The sequence below is a fragment of the Mya arenaria genome, chromosome 17, assembly GCF_026914265.1.
Source record: "Mya arenaria isolate MELC-2E11 chromosome 17, ASM2691426v1".
Taxonomy (NCBI): Eukaryota; Metazoa; Mollusca; class Bivalvia; order Myida; family Myidae; genus Mya; species Mya arenaria.
The window spans coordinates 53,255,321-53,269,995 of NC_069138.1; the positions used below are offsets into that span (position 1 = coordinate 53,255,321).

The window sequence follows — 14,675 nt, forward strand, 5'->3', positions numbered from 1 at the left end:
AAACACCTGTTCAATCTCACTCGAAATATCCTTCAATTTCTCTCTGACATACGTGTTGTTATTAATATATAGGTTATATAAATAGAAATTTCATTTTCTCTGGATAAAACACATGCAATAAAAAGATTAAAACACGGCGCCGATAATCCCTCGAGCATAAAACAATAACAGCATTACCAGCCCGGTCATAAATCTCAGAGGGCGTAGCATCGCCGTTTTTTATTCCCTTATTTATCAATATTCTGTAGAAAACCTACATACTTTCAACAAAATGGGTACTAACAGCACCCAAAAGAACAAAGCTCATAACGTGGTAAATCTGCATATAAACGATAGTACCAGCACTTGGTTCTGGCGGGGGTGTAACTGTTTGTGTTGCGTTGAGGCACTCCAAATCTGGACAAAGCCGAACTTCCTTGACATCAACGCTGACACCTAGCCTAAATTCTCCCGTCTCAATGTCATTGATTATACGTGTCGCAACATCGGTGAGATTTACTGTGTTTGAAGATTGGTAATTCAGATCGTATTTTGCCCGATCAAGTAGCAGAACAGAAAGCGTGACTTCGCCAGGCGTATGTCTCTTGTCACGATTGATCTCATTCAACGGATTCTCAAAAAACGGATAAAAGAAGACATTATTGGCGCCCTGGATGTTTCTCTTACTGTATTCTCTGAATGATTTTTCAAGTTTATATGGTGCACTTGCAATGTCCTCCGTGGATTGATCGTTGCTGATAACAAGTTGCAGTATATTAGAAATCTTGATTTTTCCACATTTAAAGAATGTCTCTAGACCCTGACCGATAGTAGCCCAGAACTCACTTATAATGCTAGATTTGATTGTTATAAGTACTCGAAAAAAGTTGCTCCACCCAATGTCACAAAACGACGGTTTATCTGGAAACGGATCGACGTAACATTTGGAATGGCTCTGAAAGGCTATAGTTTTGATTTCGTCACAACTTGGCGTATTGTACGGTCGAATAAGTGGAACCAGCGCCACTTGAAGACATTTTCGAACGGCATCGATCCAGTCTTGTCCGACTTTGTCGAATCCGTTGTAGTTTTCGGAGTACAAGTAACAGAATTTCTCGCCATAGCTTATAGCATAGGAAGCTTCAGTACCCACACATGGAAACCTTTCCTGAAACATTGAAAAAAATACTTGGTATATGTTAGATATTATATACGGACGCGAAGCGCAAATTATGTTTAAGCTCAATGTGCAAAAGGTAGCGTGTGTATATTGAAATATTATTGTTATTTACCCGCACACTACTAATTTTATGGTTTCTACTGGCATGATAATAGATTCACAAACGAAACAAAGAAATCTCTTTCCATTGTAGTACGTACATCCAAACATTCCCTGTACCAGTTACATTCTGACCCATCAGGGCTGCTGCACCAAGGAGGGAGAGGAGTTGGTAATTCATCGCCTGGCCTTCACGAGCAGTCACAGTATACAGGCCCTAAATGAGTAAGACTAGATTTACATCTATGTTTAAAAATTGTAATCAAAATACTAGTGAATTTATGGTCAGTAAAAAAATATTGTTTAATACAGAAGAAGTACATACCTTTCTCTAAACCGTGTTGTTCTAGCATGCATTGATAGTAACAGTAAACGGCTGTTTGGTCCTTACAGGTGTGTTGTTTTCTCGATTTCTCTTCCATGTAATATTTCGTTAAACAAGTAGCCCACTGGTATTTATTATTATACCCAGTGAAAGCATAGCAGCCAATAGATCCTTGGTCACAAAAAAACCCAAATGATTGGTCAAGCAGACCTGCAACATAATACAATTCAAAGTGTCAACATAAGGATGGTGTAGGTCTAAACCTATCATTTATCGTCGCATTGAATGTTATATATTTTAAATTAAACTCATACTGCATATAACGTAACAGTCAGTTCAGTGTTTCGTTATTCTAATAGGTTTAGAAAATTGTGTTAGTATTTGTTTTTAATATTAAAACAGTTAATTTTAAATAATGTTGGAGCAATGTTTAATGTTTTGAATAAATGCAGTAGGGTAACAATAAGGTTACTTGCACGATGTATGAATAACGTACACATACCTATGGAAGCCCTGGAGGGACATTTAAAACAAATACTTTTAACTCGTTTTTTAAAAATGTATTTGTAATTATTTAAAACGGGTCATAATTTAGATTGACTATCAATTCCTGTTTTTTATTATAGTCACTTTTTAGCGTGTATTCAAATGTATATACGCCAATGAATTAATTAAAATGCTTTTGTAATGTATTGTAATGTTGAAAGTAACGTTGTTGCTACTATTATTTTTGTTGTTGTGGTTGTCGTTGTTGTTGTTATTTTTTAAATTTTTGTTTGTTTGTTAATAAGTAATTGCTATTCAAGCTGCGATTAAAGGAATTTAGATGGTTCCATTGCATTGCACCCAGCTATCCGTTGTTTAGGCTGATATAAAATTTTAATTTTAATATTTACTTTCTAATACGTATTTCAAGTTTTAAATATGAAGAACTTATTTACAAAACAAGTTAAAAGTATTTATCTTAAAACTTAGATTTTATTTTCTAAAACTTAAAAATAATCATTATCTTTTTTATATGATATGTTTAAGTCGACCATGCACAAGGTGTGTAAACAAACTGTTCTCGACGAAACGTGTCGGCGAAATAGTAGCAGTGTTTTATTGTTCAATTCATTTATTACAATACACATACATAATTGAATCATGACAATTGCCTTGTAATATCAATCAGGTGAATTGTTCAAAGTAGCTATAATAAAAAAATAGGAAATGATAACTAAATTAAACTATGATCTTTCTAGATAATACATTCCTGCATAATGACAATGATAAACAACTAAATTGAAAATACAAAATATTAACATCAAATACCTAGAAATAATAGAACTCCAAACATTCGTTTGTCCATGCTGCAAATCGGCAGGTTCTTTGCAAAATGCGTAACTACAAACTACATCAGGGCGAATATAAAACATGAAAGTGAGAACACTCTAGGTGCCATTAATAATAGACGAAGCGTTTACTCGACGCACCAATGAAAAGTAGCAATATAACTTCCGCTTGTCCTTATACTATTATTTGTTTTTCCGACCAATTTTATTAGACGTATGATTTAGTGATTCACATTCGGAGTATGAATCACAGGTGGTGGACCACAACATTGATATAATTGTGTTCATAATAAGAAGGTAATCAAGACCCAATGGAGTTTCCGCATAAGCCTGGGGCCGTATTCAATATACATCTTAGATCTGTCCTTACAATTTGATAAAATCCTTATTTCTTAATCTTACGGAAGGTTAGAGTCGATCTTATTTATTAGTTATATTCAAAACTAATCTTGTTCTAAATCTTCCGAAGGGATAACCTCAAATCTAAGATCGAATCTAAGAAATCGTTGTCAAGCATAGGCAAGTGCGTGCCGGAATTTCTTTCTATTAATAGCTCCGGAAGTGACGAAAGGTTTCCCCGGTATGTTTAAAATAGCACGCGCGAACCTTATCGAAGACTGCAGACGATCGAAATGGCCGCTCCGATCGCTTTTTCGGAAAAGAAGGATCGTAATCCTAATTTTACACCGGCCGATTGCATTCTGCTGTGCGAGGTTATGGGTGGACGGTCTAGTGTTGATAAGAAACTAACCAACTACGCCGTATATAAGGATAAATCTGTTCCTTGTAAGTATTTTTTTAGGTTTGAAACATTTGTTTACATTCTGTTTAACTTAAAACGGTACTCCGCATTTTGTTAAACATTTTAAATTTTTAACATTAGACATGTTGGTTTGTTTGCATCCCCACATTGGGAATTCGGGGAGGGGATACCCATCTGTTTTCGTATACAGTACATGTATATTTTTATAAGTTATTATATTGAGAATGCTATTTTCTTGACAGTCCACAAGGGCACACGTTAAACTTTATGTGTATAAGTGATGAACATTTTATCAATAAATATTAACTATCCTAAAGAATACTTTTCTCTACCCACATGTCCTTTTGTATTGTTTTGTAATATCAGGTGATTTGTATTTATTTAATGTTAATTATGTAACTATTTAAATGCATCATTAAAATTTGCAGGGATAACATCAACAGTGAAAAAAGAGCTTTGGCAACACATAAAAGATGATTTTAATGCACAGTCGCATTACCCACGGTCATCTGCAGACCTGTCAAAGAAGTGGGATAACTTGGCCCAAACACACCGGGCCAAGTACAGTGACTACTTAAGAGATGCCACCAAGACAGGTTATTACATAATGATTATATTATTGCATACCATAAAAAGAGTTTCATAAACATTTTCAAATTATGTCTTCATTTCTGTCTTAAAATCTCAACCTGCTTTCTTTCCTGTGTGTTCCATACCAATATTAAATGTTTTGATCAATCTGAGGGTAAACATTAAATCATAATATTAAGTCAAAAATATATATCTCATAATATTATTAAATCAAGACAATGTGATATTGGTGATTGTATTCATTAAGAACATAGTGTTGTGTTTTTGAACCTTTTACAAATAAAATGTCTTAACAGGAGCAGCAGGTGGACGAAAGAACCCACTGAACCCTGTGACCGAGGCTGTAATGGATGTTGTTGGTCGTCAGACAGTTAACATTCATAGCATATTATATTATATATCTGAATGAAAAAAAATTGTTTTAACTTAACAACATATATTTTAATGTGATATGCTTATATATCAAAAAGTGCTGACTGAATAAATGTACTAAAACACAATGTGTGGCACTGCAATTCACCAAACATTGTCAGAAAATTGAAAAATTCTGCCAAGAAAGATTGAATAGTTAAAAGAAGTAATATCTTTGTTATATGGCATTATATTTCAGTGTTGGGTCATCACCATCCAATGTAAGCGTACTAACAAGTCAACCAACATCTGCTTTCCATATAAATCCGTAAGAATTACAACAGAAAACATTTCATTTTTGTTATACAATTACTACCGAGAAGCTCAGCCCAAAAATCGTTATATAATCAATCCGTTCCTGACAGTTTCACCATTTCACAGAAATGACAGGAAACAACACACATTTAGTTTCATTTTTACCAAAACATGTGGCAAAAGAACATCAAAATCATCTATAAAAAAACTTGAAACATTGTAATAAGTGGTGATATGTAAACAAGGGTTTGAAACACTTGCATGCAATTTAATGAAGTACAAGTTTCATGTAAAAATGCATATACATGCTACATTTCAGACTGCCCCAAATAACAGATGTGAGCGAAGATGCTGTTACTCCACATAATTCGGAAGCACAGACGTTTCCAGAATTCCAGCCAGTCTTAAATGTGGACACTATCTTTTCTTCAAATGACATTTCATGCTCCAATCAATGTTCACACTGTAAACTATGCTTGGAAGTGATCAACCTGGAAAAAAGAAAGTTGGAGTTAGAGGTGGCAATGCTGGAAAAAAAATTAAAGACAAATTAAACTTTTTAGATATTGACATGCATTATTTGTGTACCAGTATTTTTTTTTCAATTGTTTAAGCACAATGTTTTACTCATATCTGCAGAAGTATTACCTTGTTAATGTGACATTTTCAAGTTGATAAATACCAGGCATACTTTATAGTGTATTGTTCTACCATCATATGTGTTGTATTCAATTTCATTTAACATCTTTTATGTATATGAGTCATAACTATACTTACTAATTTTAATTGACATTCTACATTAATCAAAACTGTCCAAATCAAACTCTTGCATGATATCCAATGTTTAAATTAATTATGGATAAGAAAGTATTTCAAATGTAATTGTCTGTAGTGATGAAATGACTCATTCAGAGATTTTGGTTGCAAATAGTTGTTGTATTGTCATTGGTAAAACTTATTCATTTAACATCACTTTTATGAACAAATAACAAAATGAAGTTTTTGAAACATTTGAAGGTACTAGCACAGAAAAAATGTAAAACTGTCAATGTTATATTTGCTTCTGCTTTTTTGGTGCCATTGAATATGTATAACTGTTTCAAATGCCTAATGGTAACATAGACCTAAACACATGACAGTATTGGTTTAACAAAATATGCCCGAGTCCCTCTAACAACTTGAATGAGGTTTAACAACATACGGAAATATGTAGCAGCAAAATAATCCCTGTATCGCAAACCGGGCATTTGGTCTTGTGGCCTTGGATCACCATTGTTGTTATTTCCATTGTCATCATCTTGGTTGTCAGCAAATGGAATCCCTCTTGCTTTACACAGGTTGTGCAACGCAGCACAAGCGATGACTACTCTATGATAAAAATGATTAAATATTTAAAACATAAGAAAACATTTTCTATGTATAATTTGAATTTGCATCTGACAGATTTAACCTTTAACACCATTCAGTTACTGCATTTTTCATGAACAAGCATCAAAATAAGACAGTCATATAAAATATATATAATATATAAATCAAGTCTATGTCTATTATGTAATATTTTCAATTCCAAAAGCTTCTATTTATTACTGAATATTGGTGGTTTAATTGTAGTAAGATTTCCTTTTTACAGATGATGTCATAGGATAATATATGATGTCATAACAACCATTTGCTTTGCATTGCATTACCCCATATCTAAATGCTTTTCAACAAGATACATTTTCCATATATACATCATGTACATGAGACTTTATTGTGCACTTACTATAACTCAACTTTATAAAGATGATGTTTTAAGGAATCAAACTCCTACTTGGCCGATCACTCAAAACCTTGTTTAAATCAACAACATGATTAACGACATTGTTGTTAATCTTTAAACATGAACTGTTTGATAATGTGATAAAATATTCAAATAATAAAAGATCAACATATCATAACTGTTTCCACTAATCTTTCAGAGTGGTAACAATTTGAATGTTAACAGCCATGTTGTTAATCATATCAACTTAAACTAAGTTCTGACAGATTGGCACAATATGTCAGTGTTTGATGCCTGATGACCCCTATCATTGTGGTGTCAATGTTCAATAGCTTTGTCCATTATGTATTTGTTTTGTAATTTTTTAAAGTTGTTTGCTGGTTTCCATTTCTCTGGTGTGTTTGGTGGTCGTTTGATGTTATTTATAAAATTCAGTTGTTCATTTTACATATTTGTAACCAGTAAGATGCCAATATCAAAACAACTAAACTTAAATAAAGTCCGGTATAAACTCAATCAACTTTTAGCTTTAGATATACAAATCTAACAAAGTGTTCTTCATTTGTGATGGTTCGGATACCTTAATATACATTTCATGTAGAGAATATAATCGTCAAACAGTTGTTTGAATCATAATGGTGCTTCTTACTTGCAGGCTTTTTCTGGTGAAAGGGTAATCTCTGTATGGAGCACACCAAATCTCCTCTTCAGCTGTCCAATGGCTTTCTCTACCCTGGATCTTGTTGTTTTGTGGCTTCCGCAATGCATTTAAAAGTTTAATGGAACTTTTGTTATGTTAATAAGGAATGTCAGTATTAAGTAATGAATAAATTATAGAAATTGTTAATATTAACTATCTACAAAGAAATTTGTTGACAGAACATGTTTTATCAATGTCTGATATTCCCTTTCAAGATGAAAACAGTTTAATCATTTTATACATTTTTACATGTACATTTTAAGCTTTCATTCTGTGATGATATGGGACTTATAGTATAGTGATATTTAGAGCCAGTGATTGTTACTAATTTTGATTATCACTTCAAAGAACTGTGATTGTTTAAATGTTGATATTTAATTATACTGTGATCATATTATACAACTGTTTGCCATACTTATCTTTTAGCAAAATTAAAAAGTAAATGTTCATATGTAAAATAAATACAATTAAGCAATTACTGCATACCTGTTGTATGCTTCTTGTGCTAAACCTTGGGGGTTCAGATATGGTGTAAGCAGCCATCGCTTACTAGGATAGCCGCTATCACCCAGTAGATGGAACTGTTCATGGCCTCCAAACCCATTATCTAAGAGCTGGGATAGGCCACTTTCTCGCAAAATTCTGGCATCGTGAACAGATCCCGGCCAGCGGGCTACAATGTCGATGATTTTGTCTTCACCATCCACAACCACCTGCACGTTTATGCTGTGAAACTGTTTCCTGTTTACATACATATATTCGTCTTCTGACGGTGCCCTAATTCTTATATGGGTGCCATCTATGAGGCCCATCACTTTTGGGAAGTTTGCAATTCCCTCAAAAATTGTAGCGTTCCTCCTCAGATCAGCTGCATCTGTGGGGAAGGAAATGAACTGTCGTACCAGCCTTGGATCTGACAAGACATTCAGCATTTCTCCAAGTACTCTTGAAACAGTCGGTTGACTGACACCATGAATGTCGCAGTCATTCAGTTGGATTGGACCAGTCGCGAGATACCTTAAGGTTATAAGTAGTTTGTGCCTTGCAGAGATGGCATGGTTTCGATACGCTTTTGGCGTTATTTGTCTTGATAATATGTTTTCCACATAATCGATCCCATCACGATCAAGACGGTATCGATCAATGATTTCAATGTTTGTCAAATCATCCAGATTAGGTCTTCTCTCCATCTGTCAATTCAAGGGAAGAGAGTGATAAATGATTTTAGGACATGACTCATTGTATTATAGTATTACCAAACAGTATCACTTATGATTACTAGTATAATATTTTAAATTTAGTAATACTACATTCAGTATGTCCATTCCAGTACATCATTTTATGAAAGTTCATGATGTAATAAGGTTACAGAAAGAATCATGTACGTGGTATAAAATGAAGATCAAATGAACTTGTAAATTTAAATGTAAAGAGAAGAACTGTAGACTTACTGGTATCGACAAAACAATCACAATGACACGAATCATTGCCTCCACAGACCATTTACCACTCACACCACATCTGTTTCCCACATATACACAAAAAAGACTTAACAATCTATAAGAAGCTGCCTGTATGTCTAATACAATTACAGCTACATGAATCCTGTTCACAACAAACCTTTTTCTTAGTTTACAGATATTTAACATTCATAAAATACAAGACACAGATGTCACAGACTGCCATTCACGCATATCAGTTGAAACCAGTATCCACTTTGCCTTTCAACAAAATATACCAATTTATTGCTTAACAATGGGCAATAACTCTCTGAATGACAAGAACGGAGTTATGGGCCCTGCAAACTGTATTCCATCTCAATAACATTTTCTGCACTTCTCATCACTATTTGTATAATAACAATGAAGTCAATTTCCTGTTTATATGCTCCAGACAAGAATTGAGAAGATTAATAAACAAACGGCTACAACTCCTAAAATAATGCAGCCAGATTAGTGGTAATGTGCCATGCATTTCGTCACAACAAGATATACTATGATGTTTGCGGTCAATATTTCAAAGCCTTTTTCAAGATATTCTAAAGACCTGAATTCGGAAAAAAATAAAAAAGGGCGATTACTCCAATAAATACTACAACCACATTATGGTATTTGTCCATGGCACTTATGCCAATTGACATATTTAAAGTTTGAAGTTAATAAAAACATTTTTCCCTTTTGTCAGCGAAATCAAGGAAATAATTATATGAACAATGATCCTTTCCAGTCTATCCCATATGGCAGACTGATTTGGGTTTTGAACCAAATACATTGTCCTTTCAAAATAAACATTTATTTGTTTGCAAAGTTTGACCAATTGTCCATTGACTTGTACGTGAAATGCTGCCTCATTTTAGTTATATGTATATAGAATAGAAAAAACTTGCTTCTTGGCAAATTATATTAAGTTCTTTATTTCAGCAATTTTCAACAGTTGATAAGAATTTATAATATTATGTTCCAAAAAAATGATGAAACATTTGTACAAGAAATAATAAGCAAGTCAACAGATATGAAAATATTTGACTCAATGTTTCATCAAGGTCATGTATTTTCTGTCATTGTTCAAAGTTAATTATAAGTAGTATTTCATTGGCAAGTTCAATTCAGCAGGTTAAACAGGACTGGCTGAGAGGTAGAGTTCTCTGACTCATCTAGGCGGAACTGAGAAGGTATATGCTGACACATGGTAAAATCTATAAGGAAGCTCCATGACGTTCCAGTGCAAGTCTTATACCATGACCATGTCCTTCTCCTTGCTTTTTGTAACTTATCAGTAGTGGTTCTAGTATAGAGTTGTATCTGAAATAACACACATAAATTTAAATACAGAAAGAAAAATAGTTGTGACCTAAATGCAATTGTTTCAATTAAAACTATGACATTATTTGCACAATAAAAATAACAAAAAGGTTTAAAGCTGCACTCTCACAGATTGAATTTTTTGGCAAGTTTTTTTTTGTCTTGGAACAAACCAATTTTTGCGAAAATCCATGGACATCTGTTAAAGATTGCTGACAAAATCTTAGATCGCAGATTTATATATTATAGTTGATCAAAATGATGTTTAATATGCATTTTTCTTAAATTGTTAGTAACAGTATAAGCCATAAAACATTAATTTTTGAAATGAAATATAAAAATCTATGATCTGATTTTTGCCTGCAATCTTATATCATTGATTTGCAGGTATTAACGCAAAAAATGCTCTTTCCAAGACTAGAAATTAAAAAGTTGTAAAAATGGAAAATATGTGAGAGTACAGCTTTAATATGTCCATACATGTATACATTACAATAAAGTGAAAGATATTTTCCATGTGCTATGTATATGGTGTTGTTTTTTAAACTTATTATTGGATATTGTCGAAATTTGATGATATTAATCATTTAAGAATGTGGTTAACACTAAATTCCAAGATATACATGTATACCAATGTAGGTATAGGAATTGCAACATATTGTTCACTGATGTGAGTCATCTTACAATGGAAGTATTTCATTTTAGTTAGAATAAGTTCCAACTTTATATCTTAATAATATCAAAGAAAATAATAGAATACCTCTTGACAGATTCAATGTATGTACATATCGGATGAGACAATATTTAAATTGGTTATGTATTTTAAAGCTGCACTTTCACAGATTGAATGATTTGACAACTTTTTTTTTGTCTTAAAACGAGCCAATTTTTGTGAAAATCCATCGAAACCAGTGATACAAAACTGCTTGCAAAAAATTTCAATCGCAGATTTTTATATTTAAGTTAAAAAATTGATGTTTTATGCATTTTTCTTAAACCGTTAGTAACGGTTTCAGCCATAAAACATTAATTTCCGAACAGAAATATGAAAATCTACGATCTGATATTTTGTAAACAATCTTCTAACGTTGGTTTGCAGATATTTACGCAAAAAAATGCCCTATCCAAGACAAAAAATAAAAAAGTTATAAAAATGGTATATCTGTGAGAGTGTAGTTTTAAAGTGTGTTGTTTTTTTAATTCATAAACAAATATCTGGTTTTGCCAATGATCAAATGTTGGATAATAATGAATTTCTCGATGTGATTCCTGCTTGTCTAAACAAATTGCTTTATGTAACTAGAGTCACTCACATAGTGTTTTTCCAAGTCCCGCAAACACCTTGAAACTGTCCACAGGGTAATTGCTTGCAACCTGTAATTCAAACCAGCATCATTTAAGATATTCAATGTGACATTAATCAGTATCAACATGAATACGCACATGAAAATCTATACCTTAAATTAAGGAACATTAACATTCCAGTACAAAATTTAATGACATCTTTATCATTTGATAATAAATGTGGAAATTTATGTGACAAGCACAAAATGGTGTACGTGAAAGGCATCATCATCCAGGAAAGGGTAGCACCTTGCTATCTATGCAAACACCAATATTATAACTCATTATGCACCAGTCAATTCCAACAACGCTTCCCCCCCCACCCAAAGGTTAGGGGGTGAACCGGGCATGGTCGGAGAAATGGGCCATGTTTATACCTTCCATGAATGTGGTGGTTTTGTCTTTGCGCCAAAGTAGCAAAATAGGCCTCATCTAGGGTTCCTGGGGTGTGGTGGCATTTGGCTGAGACTTTACCAGCAGTTGGCTTGACTGACAGTCAAAGTATCCACAATCCCCCTGCTGGTTGGGGGGTGGGGGGTAAAACTGACTGTTGCATAAGTGACAAGAGTACTTTGAAGATGGTCACTTTTAAATCTTGTTTAATGTACTTTGAAGATGGTCACTTTTCAATCTTGTTAACTAACAATAACACAATAATTATATAAATCTGCCTGTCTGATTACTTATCCAACTATTAACTGCCTTCACAGACTTGCTTGACTTTGTTTGTTTGTGCTGGAACAATGTAAAACTGTTCAAAAAGTTGTCTTAACACGCACTACTGACTTTTCAAATAATCATATAATTATATTGAAAATCACCATTTCAAAAATTGTCATTTACTCAAGTTACAGTCAGCGACTGAACAAACGTTTTACATAACTACTACACATAAAACTAAGTTTTAAATCCTTTAATCCTTTCATTAACCAGTCGGTCACATGTATGATATTATTTGAACGATTAACACATTATGGACGGTGTCTGTCAAAATATGAGATGGAGATAAACAGTTAAATTGAAAAACTGAAACATAAACACCAAGAAATAATTTCATTTGAAAACTGCGTATTTACATGCTTGCAATCTGCAGGCACTTTGTGTAATGCGTAATAACCAACTATATCAAATATAAGTCTTTGCAAGCATCGCTGCACAAAACAGTCGATAAAATCTAACCCTAGGTTTAAGTTTTGAATTGCCGGCATGTAACCAAATAACTCTTTAAAACTATTGCTTTGTTCGCTTGTCACTATACTTGTTTAAGCTGGGGTTTTGGTTGTTTTTTTCATTTTTTATATTTTTAAATCACATGCACTGGACATACCTTGACATTCAAATCAAACTTGGAACAAACACCTTTTTAACATGTTTAGGCCACACCAAATTGATATTTCGCGGATTTACCGCTCTTATTTTTTTGAAAATGTAAAAAAATATTTTTATTTTTTTTGTGCGCCCGCACCTCCATTTTGATCGCCAAGCAGATTTTTTTCAGGTAATAATTTATTAAAAGGCTAAAAATATTTTTTCTACTCTAGTTGTCGTGTTTTTGTTAAGGGAAGTTACCGATGCGTAGTGTTTTTATACTACATATCGATCGGTTTACCATGGGTTTCAATAAATTCAATAAAATGGCGGCTTCCGGTATAAACAATGTGGCTCGAAATTTGGAAATTAAATCTTATTTTTGACAATAAATATGTTTTGAGCATGCTTGAAGTCATTGTTGATCGTCTCATGCACTAAAGGATCATTATTTAAAGCAATCATTATGCAATAAAGTATGTGTATCTGAGACTGGTAGCGATTATATTGCGTAATTAGTGACTCGTTTTGAATGGAAACCGGAATGATCAACTTAGTACTATTTAATTCAAGTCATAATACAAGGGACCAAAATTTTACCTCGTTACGACTATGCTGAAGATGACAGGTCAACTTAACTGGAACATGAGTCATTGTTTGGTCCATACAATTGGCTGGTGCATAAAAACATTTAATTAACCAAAAAAGTACTCTGAAAAATACCCTTGTTATTTTTGTTTGAATAAGCAAATGTCATTGCATTTCCTGTGATAATAAAAACAAAATTTAGTCTTATGTTATATGGAGTCTGATGTTTCATGATGCCTGAGTAAGTGATTCTTTTTTTTCAAATCCAAAATCAATCCTAAGTTATGTCTAAATACAGTTGCATATGATGTTAAACTGATTCAAGTAGATTTATATAAGTCGTTTCAAACTTTTTACTAAAAGCAGGGTTATTTATTATTATAAATGATCGTCATATTAAAGTACGTTTTAATTATATTTAATTATATAAGAAATTAGATTTATCCATATAATGTTTGTACTTAACACGGATGAATAAATAGTATGTATTCCGACATTTTCCCAATGTCCATTTGAGCTTCAGTTCAAGAAGGCATTAAAATGGGTTTAAGGGCAATTATTTTGAACAATCTTTCTTATTTATATTGAATATAAGGAAAATACATTTTTCGCTCTTCGCTCGCTTCGGTTTTAATGAAAACTGACAAAAATTATTTTATTTTTCGCTCGCTCGCCCCAATATTTTTTTGGCAAAAATCCGAGGAACTAAACATTAATTTGGTGTGGCCTTATTTAAACTTTTGCGTGCACGGATGAAACTTTAATGTCCAGGTGCATCTTTTCCCAATAAACACACGTAAACAAAACCAGATTTTCATTGTTTTGATACATAATTGCAAAAGTAAGTTAAAATGACGAAAACATACAATATTTAAAGTCTTGATGTTCAATGTTTAATAAGCATGACACACATGCATCTTTGAAACTTAAGTCTAAATATGAGTTTGTGTCTACATATTCAAGTCTACCCAATGAAAATTATATTGTGACTTTGCGAAGAATAGGGTAAGCCTTCGTAGCTCCGTGGATATGACGCTGGACTGCAATTTAGGCGACACGAGTTCGTACCCGGTCTCAGACACAATTTTGTTTTTACATTTTGGTATTTTATTTTACAAAAATGATATCAAAGCGTAACACATTCTATTAGATAATTGTCCTGAGATTCGTTATAGAAAAAAACTTTTTTGGTGCCAATCTGTGACACAGTCCCTTTAAAAATCTAAAGGATGAAT

General features: G+C 33.0%; 1 protein-coding gene and 1 long non-coding RNA gene across 2 annotated transcripts; both read right to left on the minus strand.

Annotated features, from left to right (window-relative positions):
* Positions 1-5,423: 5,423 nt before the first annotated feature.
* Positions 5,424-8,562, minus strand: LOC128223620 (putative nuclease HARBI1). Its single transcript, XM_052932893.1, has 4 exons — positions 7,886-8,562; positions 7,349-7,453; positions 6,178-6,305; positions 5,424-5,428 (listed from the first exon to the last, which is right to left on the minus strand). The coding sequence occupies exons 1-4, from the start codon at positions 8,329-8,331 to the stop codon at positions 5,424-5,426; spliced, it is 684 nt and encodes a 227-aa protein (XP_052788853.1). The 5' UTR covers positions 8,332-8,562.
* Positions 8,563-9,797: 1,235 nt separating this feature from the next.
* Positions 9,798-12,621, minus strand: LOC128222757 (uncharacterized). Its single transcript, XR_008259218.1, has 3 exons — positions 11,922-12,621; positions 11,514-11,574; positions 9,798-10,200 (listed from the first exon to the last, which is right to left on the minus strand). It is a non-coding gene; the product is annotated as an uncharacterized LOC128222757 (long non-coding RNA).
* Positions 12,622-14,675: the final 2,054 nt, after the last annotated feature.

Coding starts and splice junctions, on each gene's coding strand:
- LOC128223620 (XM_052932893.1), bottom strand. CDS start 8,331: ATGCTGAATGTCTTGTCAGATCCAAGGCTGGTACGACAGTTCATTTCC. Junction 7,454..7,885: donor GCACAAGAAGCATACAACAG/GTATGCAGTAAT, acceptor GCATTGCGGAAG/CCACAAAACAACAAGATCCA. Junction 6,306..7,348: donor TCACCAGAAAAAGCCTGCAA/GTAAGAAGCACC, acceptor TTTTTATCATAG/AGTAGTCATCGCTTGTGCTG.